The 15,687-nt window shown below is 38.6% G+C and overlaps 1 protein-coding gene across 1 annotated transcript in view; it reads left to right on the forward strand.

The window, feature by feature from the left end:
- LOC149202226 (ribosomal protein L6 family protein) overlaps window positions 1-14,898 on the forward strand; it is a 53,927-nt gene extending 39,029 nt beyond the window's left edge. The window contains exon 2 of the mRNA XM_089403136.1: window positions 14,308-14,898. Within this exon, the coding sequence (XP_089259262.1) occupies window positions 14,410-14,718 (309 nt within the window). The 5' untranslated portion in view covers window positions 14,308-14,409 and the 3' untranslated portion in view covers window positions 14,719-14,898. The remainder of the gene's footprint in view (window positions 1-14,307) is intronic.
- The last annotated feature ends 789 nt before the right edge of the window (window positions 14,899-15,687 follow it).

A 15,687-nucleotide genomic window follows, 5' to 3' on the forward strand; every position in this document is an offset into this window, starting at 1 on the left:
ATCGAAGGAAGGAGTTCTTCAAGCAGTTGTTTGTCCCATCATCTCCACCTAAAGAGCTGCTGTAGGTCCCCAATTAAGAGGGAGCTTAGAAACAAGTTTCTTACTTGGAAGAGACTTGAAGATTCATAAGCGAAGAGGGAGCTTAGGTAAATTCCTTTTGTAAGAATGAGTACATTCTTTTATTGGAATAGATATGTCCTCCCTAATTGAGAGGGAGAGATAGACACATCATTCTAGTCTTCACTTGGGAAGACAGAATGGAGGATTGGGTAATTATTTGACATCTGATGCTCTTTGAGGATGAGATAGGGCATCCAAGATAAAAGTAATCATAGAGGAGCGATATTCTTTGAGGACTGGGAATCCAAGATAAAAATAGTCTTGATGGAACACACCCTGAGAACCCGGGTGGGGTATCGTCCAAGAGAGACAATGATGAGAGTGTCTATAAATCATTGGTCTCGCCAACATTGAGCTCAAATCTTGTGGAGAGATAGAGCGGTTAGTCAAGGCCTTGCTATGTGACAATGTCGATTGATATGATGCTATACAGGTGGGTTACCAATCTGATTCTTCTTATGAGAAATTCTTCAAATTGAGAATGACCAAGTACCATTATGAATACTTCCCTAGTTAAGAGGGAGTGTTGAAAAATGTAACTAGGTCCGGTCTTCATAATGACATGTAATTGTGATTTTATGTAATAGATGTAAAGAAGAAAAATAAAATTATTTCAATGCTTGCATTATGGGTTTCATGAGCAAGAGATTTAATTTTTAGTAAAGGCTCTCATTGAGAGCCCTTAGGGATATTGTCATGTAGTCATAAAAGTATGAAGAGTCATTGTCATGTAATGAAGACATGTTACACATTGTAAAGAGTCATATTTGTCTTTGTAAGTAACCCTCCAAGACCTTGTCACTAGCCCTCACTCAAGTCGGCCTACAACGAAGGGATAAATCTAGAAGATGAAGTCGGCCTTCTCCAAGGGATCATGTCGGCCTAACAATCATAACCAACGACTATATATACAAGTGCTTGACCTCATTTGGAGGCAATCAATTCGGTGAAGCAAGTCCCTCATCACAAGTGCACAATTCATCTTAGAAAGAGCCCTAAAGCCAATGAGGAACGAAGGAAGGATAACGAAGGAGAGTGGCATCATTGAGGACTCTTTTGGGCCAAGTATACCCTCACACGTGTGAAGGTTGTATGTCCGAAGTTGACAAGAAGGAGATCGAAGATTGCAGTCATCTAATAGTGATCTTGTTTGGGTGGAAAAACTTGGCTCAAGGAAGCCGAGTAAGAAAGGGAAAAGGGTCTTCCTCTCGAGGAGAATATTCAAGGAACAAAAGTCATCGAGGGTTTTTGTTGTCAATGAAAGGTATTGCAGACCTACAAGAAGAGGTCGAAATTCTGAGGGAAGCCAATAAGAAGAAGATAAGGGGCTGATAACACTTTGCTCCAACTCCTTATTCTTCCTCCAAAACCTCTTCTACAACTACGTCCCACCTTTCTCTTGTCTTTGCTCCTAAACATTGCTTCCTAGGAGAGTTACCAACCCTTTCTAGGCCTTGCGGTACTCTCCTAGGCAGAGATATAGGGTTTGACCCTCCTTCCAAGCACTGTACAGGACTACGGCTCCCTTTTGAGCTGCCCACACATCCCTGCGGTCTCCTGTACATAATGAGAACCCTGCAACCTTCAAGATAGAGGCTGTACACACCATAATATGCCCTAAAACAGACCTAAAAATATCCTTAAGACATGTGGCCTCCCACAACTACAACTTGGACTTGCAATGGAGGCTAAACATACCTCAAATAGTGCTCTGCTCCCACGCCTTTGTCCTCTCTTTGCTGTAGCTGTCACAGAGTTGAATTTCTATACCTTTGATGCACTTTGGATCTCTATTCAGCCCTCCAAAACAAATTTTTTTGGACCTGCACTCACTGAGATATGCGGCCCTGTTTAGGGCTTACCATTCCTACATCAAAACGCCTCCATAAACCCTCTTCACTTGCGTCCTTGCCACAAAAAGATGTAGCCTCTTCTAGGCTGCATCCTAGAGTATTTGACAAACCAAACAACCATATCTTTCACTTGCAATCAACACAAGAATTCTGGGTCTAAACACAAAGATTACCTTCAGATTTGATGCCTAGAATGACCCTTACAGACCTCGGCCTTCCTCCTCCTTGTTGCGCTGGATGAACCTGCCCAAACTCGGATCAAAGTAGTCATGAGAGTGCCCTACTCTCTCTTTCACTTGATCACGTAACGCTGCGGCCTAGAACAGAGAATTCTCCTCCTCAAACGAGCTCCCTTCTTTGCTCTACAAGGTATGATATAACCTAACACAACACCTCTTTTTATATGCATCTCAAGGGCTCAACGAATTTGCCATTGTGGGTTTACTTTAACACAAGCTGACCTGACTTTTCATGAGCAAACCCAACTTCTACACATAAAAATTTATATCTCTATTTCTACATGTTGGATTTCGATGATTTTCATTGCGTTGGATTCGTCTCAATGTCCTCTATCATCTCCAACAATCACATGTCCAATCTCATCATGGTTTTGGCCCAAGCATCGATCAGTGCAAAATCCCAAGCTTGGGTTTCAAGCCCACAAGGCCACTTGTGGGGCTTCTTCCTCCAAATCCTTGATCCTCAAGGCTTGGAGTTCCTCCCAAGGTACAAAAATCAACAGGTTGCAAGTCAAGCAACATGTGAGGCGATTTGGATGAGAAAGATACTTGTGGGCTATTTGGTCAGATGATGGATCCAACTATGATCTATTGTGATAATCAGAGTTGCGTTAAGCTCTTTGAGAATCCAGTGTTTCACGATCAATCCAAGCATATAGATATCCTGTATAATCATTTAAGCATGTGTGGTTGCTAAAACTTAGTAATCCAGTTCAGTTATATCCAGTTGTGTTTAGTTAAACTAGTTCTAACAGTTGGAGGAACTAGTGGAAGGTCAGTTGTGTAGTGGGACAACAGTCTAACTCAGTGATCATCCAGTTAACTGATAAATTAGCCTAAAATAACTAGTGCATGCAGAGAATTAGAGTTCTTAGTTGTGTTGGAGATTCCAAGGCAATGTAACAAGCAATTGTAAACTAGTTTGAATGTAGAGGTGTTGCATGCAGTCAAATGATCAAGCCTTGGGAATTGCGCAATCAATTGGAGGAAAATTCCTAAAACATAGGGGCTAATTCTCTAGGAATTGCGCAAGGAAATAGGGGCTCAAGCAAAGGCAGAGATTGACTAAGTTTGGGCTAGAGCTTCTCATTGAATAGAGAGAGAGGTTATTCACTTGCAGGTTGTGCTCAGTGCAGGCAAGCAATTGTAATACATCTCTATTCATCTAATTAATGCAAAGAGGCTTGAGGTTTTTTCCCAGTTGGGTTCCCCAGAAAAAACACTGTGCATGTGTGTTATTTCTTCTTGTATGTTTGAGATTGTTGTTCTAAATTGTGAATTGAATTCCACAGATCAATAGAGTAGAATTGTGTCTCTTGATTTAGATTAAAATTTCTTGAGCAGTTGCAATTCTATCACCATATTTTCTACAATAGTGGAGCCTCAAGACAATTAATTGGATACAAGGAAACCCTCTCAAATTTGGTTGAGAAGAAGACTAATCTAAAGATTATACTTTGAGATAATGCCACCTACCCCATAAAAGGGATAGGAATTGTCACTTTTCACTTGAATCATGGTCAAACCATTCATCTACAAAAAGTATTGTATGTGCTTGATTTGAAGAAGAACCTGGTGTCTATTTCTGCGATGGAAGACAAAGGCTTTAAGGTAGCATTCATTGATGGAAATGTATGCATTTGGCATAGAAACCCTAAAGATGCATTTACTCTTGCATTTAGGGTTGATGGTCTCTATCACGTTTGTGGAAGTCCTTTGGGAGCTAAGCAAGTAATATTTCTCTTCAATGTGAGCTATGGCACCGAAGATTTGCCCACTTACATTACAAAGCCTTAGTTGGGGTAAGGAAGATAGTCACAGGGATGCTCAAATTTAATATGAACCATGAAGGAGCCTGTCAAGGATGTGCAACTGGGAAACATACAAACGGACCATTCCCTTTAAGTGAAAGCAAGCAAATGATATTCTTCAATTGATCCATTCTGACTTGTCTGGTGCCTTGCCCATAACCTCATTGGGAGGATACACATATTATGTAATCTTTGTGGATGACTTCTCACGCAAACCATGGATTTATTTCTTAAAAAGGAAGGATGAAGTGTTCAAATGGTTTCATTCTTTCAAAGCATTGGTGGAGAATCAAATAGGGAAGAAGATCAAGACATTGACGACTGACAATGGAACCGAATATGAATCAAATGAATTCAATGACTTATGCAAAGAGGTTGGCATTAAGAGGGAGACAACTGTTCCATACACTTCTGAGCAAAATGGTGTTGCTGAAAGGAAGAATCGAACAATCATGGAAGCCACTTGTGCCATGATCTATGATCAAGGTCTACTGAAATTCTTATGGGGAGAAGTTGCCAACACTGCTGTATATGTTTGAAATAGGAGCCTGCATCAAGCTTTGGATTTCAGACCCTCGAGGAGGTCTTCATTGGTATGAAACCTGATGTTTCTCATTTTAGAATCTTTGGTTGTCTGACTTACTTTCATGTGCCTAAAGAGAAAAGGAATAAATTGGAAGCTTCTGGAAAGAAAGGTATATTCGTTAGCTACATTGAAAATTCAAAGGCATATAGAATCTATGTGCCTGGTCAAAGAGATGTGGAAGTAAGCCGAGATGTTACCTTTGTTAAAGATACTGCCCTCGGGAAAGCCAAAGATCTCCCCATCTCAAGGAAGGATGATGATGATACTGCTAAATCAGAAGAATCTCCTCCGATGAATGAGCCTATGCCTGATGTTGATGGCCTGATGGATCTTATTGATCCACCTCCTGGTGATCCCTCTATCTCAAGGAAAAGACCACTATGGCTCAAAGATACTCTCCAGGATGTTAAAAGACATACTGCTCCTAGAGGGACATTTTGCGAAAGTAAGAAACCTAACAGATATCAAGGGTACTTAGCTGCCATGACTTTTATTGTTCAAGTTGAACCTTGCACGTTCGAAGAAGCTATAAAGCATCAAGTATGGAAAGATGCGATGAATAAGGAATATGAATCGATCACGAAAAATGATGTCTGGGATGTGGTGCCTAGACCCAAGGACAAGTCTGTGGTCACTTCTAAATGGATCTACAAGATAAAACATGGAGCTGATAGAAGTGTAGAAAAATATAAGGCCAGGTTCATAGCTCGTGGCTTCTCTCAAAAGGAAGGAGTGGACTATGATGAAATATTTGCACCGGTTGCTCAATACACCACTATCTGATCTATTATTGCTCTTGCTGCCAATCAAGGATGGAGCTTACATCAAATGAACGTCAAGATTGCTTTCTTGCATGGCTCTCTTAAGGAGGAAGTCTACTTGGAACAACCTTTAGGGGTTCAAAGTCCAAGATAGAAGGACACGTGTTTTTTGATTGAAGAAAGCCCTCTATGGGTTGAGGCAAGCCCCTAGGGCTTGGTATGAGAGGATTGACAATTATCTCGTGAAGTTGGGATTTACTCAAAGCTATGCTGATCCAAACCTATATTTCAAGGTTGAGAAGGACATGCCTCTTATTTTGGTCTTTATGTTTATGATCTCTTTCTAACAAGTGCAAAGCCTCATTTATCAATGCAAGAAGGAGTTGACTTTCGAATTTGAGATGAAGGACCTAGGACTTATGCATTACTTCCTAGGCCTGGAGGTCTGGCAAAAGCCAGGCGAGATTTTCCTTTCTCAAGGAAAATACATTGTGAAGCTGTTAGAAAGATGTGGGATGGTGGAATGCAAGTTTGTGTCTACTCCAATGGAACTCAACTTCAAGAAGCTATGTGGAAGTGTTGTTGGTCCCGAATTGGAAAATCCTTTTGAATATAGACAACTTGTGGGGGCCCTGATGTTCTTGGTAAACTCCCGATTGGACATATGCTTCGCTGTAAATACTTTGAGTCAATATATGGTTGAGCCTCATCACGTACATTGGGTTGCTGCAAAGAATCTCTTAAGATATCTTCGTGGCACTATCAACTATGGACTAAGATACATTGTTGGGAATTTGAGGCTACATGGATATTTTGATGCTGACTGGGCTGGCAGTGTGGTGGATAAAAAGAGCATGTCAGGATGTTGCTTCTCTTTGGGATCTGCTTCAATTTATTGGATGAGCAGTAAGGAGAAATCGGTTGTTCTAAGCACCATCGAGGCCGAATATATTGCAGCTAGTATGGCCTGTTGTGAAGCTATATGGTTGAGGAAGCTCTTCAGTGAGCTATTTGAGCACGTGCTGGATACCACCGTTATCTATTGCGACAATCAGAGTGGGATTCACCTTTTAGAGAATCCTGTGTTCCACGACCTCTCAAAGCATATTGACATCAGTCACCACTTTATCCGGCATATGGTACAATGGGAGCAATAAGGCTCCAACACATCAAGACGGATGAACAGGTTGCTGACATTGTCACGAAGCCTCTTGGTAAGGTCAAGTTCATTTAGAGAAGGGACACCCAACCTTTTTTGATGGGGGATGCCCATAAGCACCCCTTTTGGAGAAATACGCCCCCCACATTGGGGAAACATTTCCCTATGTGTTTCCTTGAATTTCCCAAAAGGAGGGCGTGGAGAAACATTCCCCGTGCTTCCCTTTGTTGGAAATACTGAGAGGGGGGTGAATCAATATTTCTTTTCAATTGATATTTTTACTAGTTAGATCACTTATATTTAGAACACAAAAAGAACAATGATAGAATAAATACTTTTAGTAATTTCTTCTTTACAATAAATCAAGTACAATATATGTGTAGGGCTCCAACCCTAGATGAAGACACCAATCTTCAATCTCCCAGGCTCCAACCTGTATTATGCCAAGCACCAACTTGGACTTCCCAAGGCTCCAACCTTGTCAATTTGAGGCACCAACCTCTAGGGCTCCAACCCTATTTCTGGTTCAGGCTCTGACCTGGTTTCTTGAGGACTTCTATCTTGTAGGGCTCCAACCCTGTCTTACAAGGCACCAACCTTGTCTCTACAAAGCTCCAACCTCTTGGGCTCCGACCCTTAGCTTTACTTTGTTAAGATGTGTTTGGTTATACTTCATGGCTCCCAATGTCTTCTTCAACGAGACCTGTCAATCTTCAGCTATGCCTTTACTTAGTCTCCACGTTGCTTCATCAATGACAACCTTGTCTTCTTAGAAGGTGTCATCACTGCTCTTCATCATACCCAAACAATTTCTCCAAGTCACCTCATGACTTCTCACCAAAATGTCTTCAATCTGGGATCTTCTTCAAGGTCACTCCACAAAGGCTTCAATCAAATTCTCCAAGAATGTCTTCTAGCTATCCTTTTAAAAAGTGTCTTCAATACTCTCCACTGACTCCTTAATAGGTGCTCCAAAACCCTTCACTGATTTCAATGTATGTTGATACAAAAAATGAGTGATATAGTTACTTGTCTTCCTTAAATAAGATTCTTCACTGTACATGTTCATTTAGCTTAAAACACTGTGCTTGACTGTCCAATATAGGTCTCCACCATTAGTCTTCAATGTACCTATATCTTCACTGTAGGTATAGGAGTATTAATGCTGCAAACATAATTCAACTCTGAATCTGGAATAGTGTAAAACTGGTCTTGACCCTTCCTTGACTTTGTTGACTGTTCACTTCAGTTCTCTGAGGCTAATCTCACAGGAAGTCTACACATAGAAGCTTCATGTCTCTGTCTACTGTACCCAAGCTCTTCTTCAACGTCCTGATGTTATCTGATCCGAAGTGTGTAGACCTAACCTTCACTGTTCAAGGATCCGAATGATTACAGTCAAGAATAGTCCGAGCACTGTAATGAAGGCACAGTTAAGAATGTAATCCGAGCACTGTGATGAAGGCATAGTCCGAGCTACAGTTCACACCAATCCGAGGTATCTGAAGTCATTGTTATCCAAGGCACAGTTAAGAACTTCCGAATTCCTGTGATATACCACAGTCCGAGCCTCAAAAGGTGAGTATGAGCCACTGTGGTGTATCTTCACTGTCCGAGTTGCTGTGTGAGCACAGTCCGAGCTGTCTAGAATCTGATTACTGTAATCATGCACAGCCACTGTAATCTTCAAGAATCCGAGCCAAAATATCACTGAGAAACCTTTATCAAAGGTGCCCTTGTCTCTTCCTTCTTTTGTTCACGAGTTGTGAACAGTTCTTCCTCTTTTCTGTGTTGTTGACTGAGTTGAGTGATAGAGAAATGAGTTCCGGACTGTATATATTTAGGCTTCTTTGCAATGACGAACAAAGAGACACGTCTAAAAAAGGAGGCCGACTTAGGTGTCAAGGTATAAATCAGCTAGCAAATAGGTATATTTAATATTTATCTTAATTTAAAAATTCAATATCTCATCAACCACTGGGAATTTCAAGGCAAGTGATAGCCCTTTAGAAAGAGGAAAAAGTCCTCTTTAAGATGGTCTAGGATTCATGTTGAAAGGATGCCTCCAAGGTGCCCAATTTTATTTTTCTTTGTGACTGCTCTTGAATTTTTAGTGCAAAAGGTGATAAGGACAGCAAGGGCTTCTTCTTTGTCACCAAGTGTTTTTAAGTGAGGTCTCCACTTGTTATGTCTTTAATCATCATGTCATCAAGTGATCTCCAATTCCTTCATTGTCCATGTCATCAAATGTAATGTCACCATATATGTCATCATGATAGTGGAGTGATATGTCATTAACCATATGTGGCATTCATCAATTTGTTAGAGCAAGGGCTAGATCATCACAAGGAGAGCTTCTTCATCGAGAGTCACTATGAGCATCAATAAGGACTTCTTCATCAGAGTAAGGACATCATCATGATTTCTAGGGCTTTTTCATCAAGAGAAAGGATACGAGAGGTTATAGTGTCTTTATGGTTAGTTCAAGGACATCTAGGACATTATGAAGAATAGGCATCTAGGACAAGACTTCTTCATAGTGGCTTGACATCATAATGGCATCATTAATAGTTTGACATCTTCATTAATGGCATCCTTATCAAACAAGAAGGACTTGTCATCATGAGCAAGGAGTATTAATATGCATGAGGTTATGATATCACAAGAATATTTGCCATCCCAATAGTACCATATTGACATCAATGACAACCTTGATTAACACCCTTGTGGAACTGTTATGTAAAAAAATTAGTTAATTTTAGGTTATTATTTAATTTTAATTTTAATTAGACGAAAGGGCACGATCATAAAATCATGCCCTTTCCCAAAGGGTGCCCATGGCGGTATATAAGCCAGGCAACCCATTGTAAACGATCATCATCTGTAATTCATCTTTTTAATAAAATATTTCTATATATATTTCTGTCTATCCAGAGGTTTTATGCTTCATTGGTATCAGAGCGGGTTAGTTATCCCCCACTTCTGCTGTGCTCATAGTCTATCTCTGCAGCTCACGCCAATTTTTCTTCCGCCATACAATTCTCCCCAGCAACCCGTCCACCACAACGCTGTCCGTACCCACGTCCCTGTCTTCATTCCTATTCAAATTTTCAAATTTCCGTTGTTTGTCATTCTTTTTGTACACGGTCTCAGTTTCGCGGCTCACACTTGGTTTCCGGGTGACCAAAACCTCATACAAACCAGCCGCGGTGGTTCCGTGTGGGTGACCTGTGGCTGCGTGGAGTAACCTCTGCGGGAGCTCTGCCACCACGATTCTATTAATTTGGTCTGCTGTAAGTATCATTTGCTGCCGGAGGTGACCCCACCAGCGAACGTGACGGTCAACAAAGACTTAAATATAACGTGACATATAAAGTGAAAAATACGTAACGTTATATAAAACTACTTTATATATAATATATATAACTCATATATAACGTGACATATATATATATATATATATATATATATATATATATATATATATATATATATATATATATATATATATATATATAACGTGACATATGATATATATAACTAACATATATATATAATTATATTATATATAATACATATGATTTAATTAATTAAATTTATTTTAATTAATTAAAAATTATATATATATATCTAAGTTGCACGAAACGGGGAAACGGGGAAGTGAAACGAAACGCGGAAGCGAAACGAAACGCGACCTCCCCAAATTTTGGAAACGGGGAAACACGAATATATATAATAATATATATATATATATATATATATATATATATATATATATATATATTAAAAACATTTAAAAATTATTAATATATATATGTGCAATCATAAAGCATTAATGATACATTTACTTAAACATTTTAACATTAAGATTAAGATTAAATGGTTTCTAGAACAGCTTAGAAACCCTAAAAAAATTTACAAACTAATTAGAAAAAAAAATAAAAATTAAAAAACAAGTGATTTTTTGGAGGAAACGGGGCCCGTACGGCCTGGAAACGCGTTTCCGGCCGTACGGGCACGTTTCCATTTCGGGAAACGTGCCCGTACGGCCGGAAACGCGTTTCCAGGCCGTACGGTACGCGGAAACGCGTTTCCGTTTCGTTTCCGTACGGAAACGGACCCTACCCCTGCGTTTCCTGCAACTTAGATATATATATATATATATATATATATAAAAGTTAATTTAATTAATTAAAAGTTATATATATAAGTTAGTTAATTAATTAAATATATTTTAATTAATTAACAGTTATATATATAAAATTTATTTTTGCTAAAAAAAAAAGGAGAGGAAAAACATTTTAGCTGGCAAACAAATACACGCCGCCGCAAACCCGCTCAATGTCGACAATGACAATGGCGGATTTCCAAAAAAAAATTGTTGGATGCGGAGCATAAGATAAATAGCAACCACGACGAGGTCAGTAAAAGATTAAATGAATTCCAGATCAAGCTTGGGGAGCAAGCTGATGAAATCAAAAATCTTCACGATACGACAAATCGAATAGAAATAAAGATGGAAAATTACCATGTTCAGACAGAAGTAGGCATCAGAGAGGTCTTAACAATGCTGAAAACTCTATGTAAAAGGTCGAATTGTACACCCGAACAACTACTAAAAGAAGGTGAAGAGAATCAAGAACACATCTCGTCAGATTCAACAAAGTCAACAGACTCTCATGAAAAAGTTGAATCCCCCAAAAAATCAACGACACCCCACCAAGAAGCGAGTAACACAACCTTTACAAACAAGCAACTCTGGGATAAATTTACCAATCAACACCCTTTTTTCGCTCAACCATTAGCAACATACCAACAAAGGGCAAAAGTCGAGATGCTTAAATTCGATGGAAACGAAAAAAACAATGTTGCATGGATAAATAAAGCAGAGGAATACTTTGAAATATATGACATCAATGACGATGATGAAAAGCTCCGGCATGCATCCATGAAAATGGAAGGAGAAGCATATAACTGGTATATGTGGTGGAAAAAAACAACACACGTCATTAGCTGGAGAAAATTTAAAGATGCATTCTTTAAAAGATTCCAAGGTGTAAGAGAAGAAGAGTTCTTTTTAAAACTCATCAAATTACGACAAAAAGGAAGTGTGGACGAATACACTCAAGAATGGGAGACCTTAGTAACACGAGTACCTGGGTTATCAGAATCTCGTCTAATTCAGTCATACATCTCGGGACTCAAAACCCATTTACAAGCAGAACTTGAGATGCATGATATTACATCTATAGAAGTAGCAAGACGAAAAGCAAAAACAGCCGAAAAGAAATCCGAACCAATATTTTGGTCAAAAGCGGAAAAAACTTATGCAAGACGAAGGATACCCCAGTATATGGACTCCAATAATACAAGATATGTTCCACCACATCGTCGTGAAGATGAAAAATCTAATGTGGAAATGCAAAGGATAAAAGAGGGTAAAAGTAAGCGCTGTGGTGAGAAGTGGGACCCCAAACATAGATGTGCTAAAGGAAAATAACCAAAGAACCTATATAATTGTGAAGCAACCAATGATTCAAACAGTGAAGATTATGACATAGAAGACACAGAAGACACCCCAGAATTCTCACCAGAATTAGATGACGGAAGTATTCCGCAAGTGTCATTATCAGCTATGACAGGTATATCACAATCTCAGACTTTAAAGTTAAAAGGACACATAAAGAAGAACAACGTAGTGGTTCTCATCGACTCAGGTAGCACACAATTTTTTAGATGCAACCGTGGAAAGGAGACTCAATATTTTTTCATTTCCCTTACCAAACATGAAAGTGATGGTAGCTAATGGTAAGAAGATTGAAAAGGTAGGGAAATGCCATAAGGTCAATTTGCAGATTCAAGACTTTAATCTAGAGTCTCCATTCTTCACGGTACCGTTAGGAGGAGTAGATGTAGTCCTAGGTATCCAATGGCTACGAACCTTAGGCACTTATGCCGCCAACCATCAAGTACAATTTATAAAATTCAAATGGGGAGGTCAGAAGTACAAACTACACGGATTCCAAACACCAGAAAATCAAGTTGTATCATCATCTCAGATGATGAAGCTGAGTCGAAGAAGAGCACCTGCTTATGCAATACAATGTCACCAATTAGAAATGTTATATGCAAATATGACTAGAGAAGAGTCACCAGGGATACAAGATTTGATTCGGAAGCATGAAAAAGTAATTCAAGACCTACCTATGAAGAGGCCGCCTAATAGGGAAATTGAGCATACAATAGAAGTCAAGGCAGGGTCAGACCCTGTCAACATCAAGCCATACCGATATCCACATCACCAAAAAACGGAACTTGAGAGATTAATCCAAGACCTTTTAAAGTGTGCGACCTTGATCATCTTGGAATATCTGATCAAGTGGAAGGACTTACCCGAAGAAGACGCTTTCCGGGAGAATGAATCATTCTTCAACAACATCCGTTGTTACTTATGCTTTGAGGACAAAGCATTCTTTCGAGAGGAAGGCAATGTTATGTAAAAAAATTAGTTAATTTTAGGTTATTATTTAATTTTAATTTTAATTAGACGAAAGGGCACGATCATAAGATCATGCCCTTTCCCAAAGGGTGCCCATGGCGATATATAAGCCAGGCAACCCATTGTAAACAATCATCATCTGTAATTCATCTTTTTAATAAAATATTTCTATATATATTTCTGTCTATCCAGAGGTTTTATGCTTCAGGAACACTGCTGTTTTGTGCAAAATAAAGTCAAAGGCCTTGAAGTTTAGGCCAAGGCACATGTTATAGGTTTGGTCAATGGAATTGTGCGGGATGCATTTCTATACTGGTTATTGGATTTTCTTAGAAGCTTCTGTTTATGGCTACAGCACATTTCCATATCTTGAAGTCATTTGTTGCCTCATCTGTTGGCTTTATATGTGCCGTTTATTCCATAAAAAATGCTAATTTGAGTCATCTAGGTACGCTATTGGATCTTGGTAATGCTCCAAGGCTAAATTATATTTGTACAGAACCTATAAATACTTCTACAGTTATTAATGATGCCAGATTGCATAACTCCTCTTGTGTAGCCACAAGTTCATCCCTGCAGTGGGCTTGGCACATCCCTGTTTTGTAGGCCCTAATTACTAAATATACAATTTCTTTGAATGTATGCAAGTCCATTTTCAACTTTTATTCTGTAAATACGTTTTTATCTTTGATCTGTTCTTTGCTTTTCTTTAAAAAATGTGAATTCGAGTCATCTAGTTACGCTATTGGATCTCGGTAATGCTCCAATCCTAAATTATATTTCTACAGAACCTATAAATACTTCTACAGTTTTTAATGATGCCAGATTGCATAATTCCTCGTGTAGCCACAAGTTCATCCCTGCAGTGGGCTTGGCACGTACCTGTTTTGTAGGCCCTAAATTCTAAATATACAATTTCTTTGAATGTATGCAAGGCCATTTTCAGCTTTTATTCTGTAAATTACTAAATACGTTTTATCTTTGATTTGTTCTTTGCTTTTCTTTAGATATTGGTGTTGTTCTGCTGTCAGAATGCAGCAGTGGAAGAATGGTAGAAATGTAGAAAAATGAGCTTTCTCTTTTCTGTGCAATTACACAAATTAACATATGTCATATATAAGGGTCAGCATTGTTTGACTCAATATAAGTTAGTGTCATTATTGTCATTTTTGTATTTTTCAGTCTTAAACACTGATTTCTATGTTGACAGTACAAAGCTCAAAGACTTGGGTTTTTAAGGGGTGATTCTAATCAATTTCTACTTTGATGTTTGCTACAGCTAACATGGGAAGGTTAATGGAATAATTTCCAGCGTAAACCTCAGAAATTCTGTTTAGCTGTAAATTAATATTGATAAAGGTCATTTTATAACATTAACTTCATGGAGTCGAAATTTTTCCGCTTTCTGAAAATCGTTGGAGTTGGTTTCAAAGCACGCACAGAGGAAGAAGGACGTGTTTTGTTTCTAAAATTAGGATTCAGTCACGAGGTTGAACTCCAAGTGCCACCTGCCGTTCGTGCCTTTTGCTTCAAGCCCAACATAATTTGCTGCACAGGATTAGATTTGCATCAAGTAACTCAATTTACTGCAACTGTAAGAGCTTGTAAACCTCCAGAAGTGTACAAGGGAAAGGGAATACTGTATCTTGATGAAGTCATCAAGAAAAAACAAGGAAAGAAGACAAAGTGATATTTTCAAAAGCATATCTTATTGTGCTTGAATAAGTGCAGTGTCATGTTTGAACCCCTAGTCTGATGACCAGCTCTAAGACAAAAATCAGTTTCTTGAAATGGAACATTTTTGGAAAATTTTGTAAAGTTCTTTTGGAAATAATGGCTTATTGCAATCTTGCTTGATGATTCATGCATATATTTGGTATGTTTATGGATTATTTTGAAGATGATTTGGAACTACAGATATCTATTCGATTGAAAAGGCTAAAGTTTGTGTTCCAAAGATGTATTTGGTAGTTCTGTAAATGACTTGCAGACTAGATGATTAGATACCTGTTTTAACTTTTTTATTTTCTTTGATTCTAATTTAGATCTGTATGTTGCTTGTAGATGGTTGACATCTTACTAATCATTTAACCTGGTTTATTTCTAATTTGGAATTCGAATATGTGAAGTCATATGACAAATTACGTAGTTCATTTAGATGTTAGCGTTTTTTAGTTATTAGATGTTAGCTGTTTTTAGTTATAGACTATTGGGCAAATGACGGACATCTATGATTGCTTCAATTGAACTGCATTAGATATCCATTTTTTGAACTGGCTTTCCCTTAGTGAGGCCAATGCATCTGTATATTGCATTACCACGGAATCATTAGCACCATTGAATTTGGTCACCTTGGGCTTAAGTGGTAGCAAGCGGGGGACACTTATTGCACCAAAGTTGCCTAGGATTTATGACTGGTCGCCGCAGCTGTTGGTGTGCTGGTGCCCATCTCCAAGTGCTAGCATATCACTTGGTGAGACAAACCCTGATGGGGGCTATATTAGTTAATGTGCTTTCACCAGTCCAGCAAGCCATCGTTATTTCAGTTGATATTTGATTGGTTCAAGTTTCATCTTTGATATTGTATGAGTATTTTGTAAGCAACCAATTTACATACAAAAACTTAATCACAAGTGTTTGCTGAGTAAAATAGGAAATG

The sequence above is a fragment of the Pinus tabuliformis genome, chromosome 2_1 (assembly GCF_031772625.1).
Source record: "Pinus tabuliformis cultivar Carrire ecotype Pingquan chromosome 2_1, CPIR1, whole genome shotgun sequence".
In the NCBI taxonomy this organism is placed as follows: Eukaryota; Viridiplantae; Streptophyta; class Pinopsida; order Pinales; family Pinaceae; genus Pinus; species Pinus tabuliformis.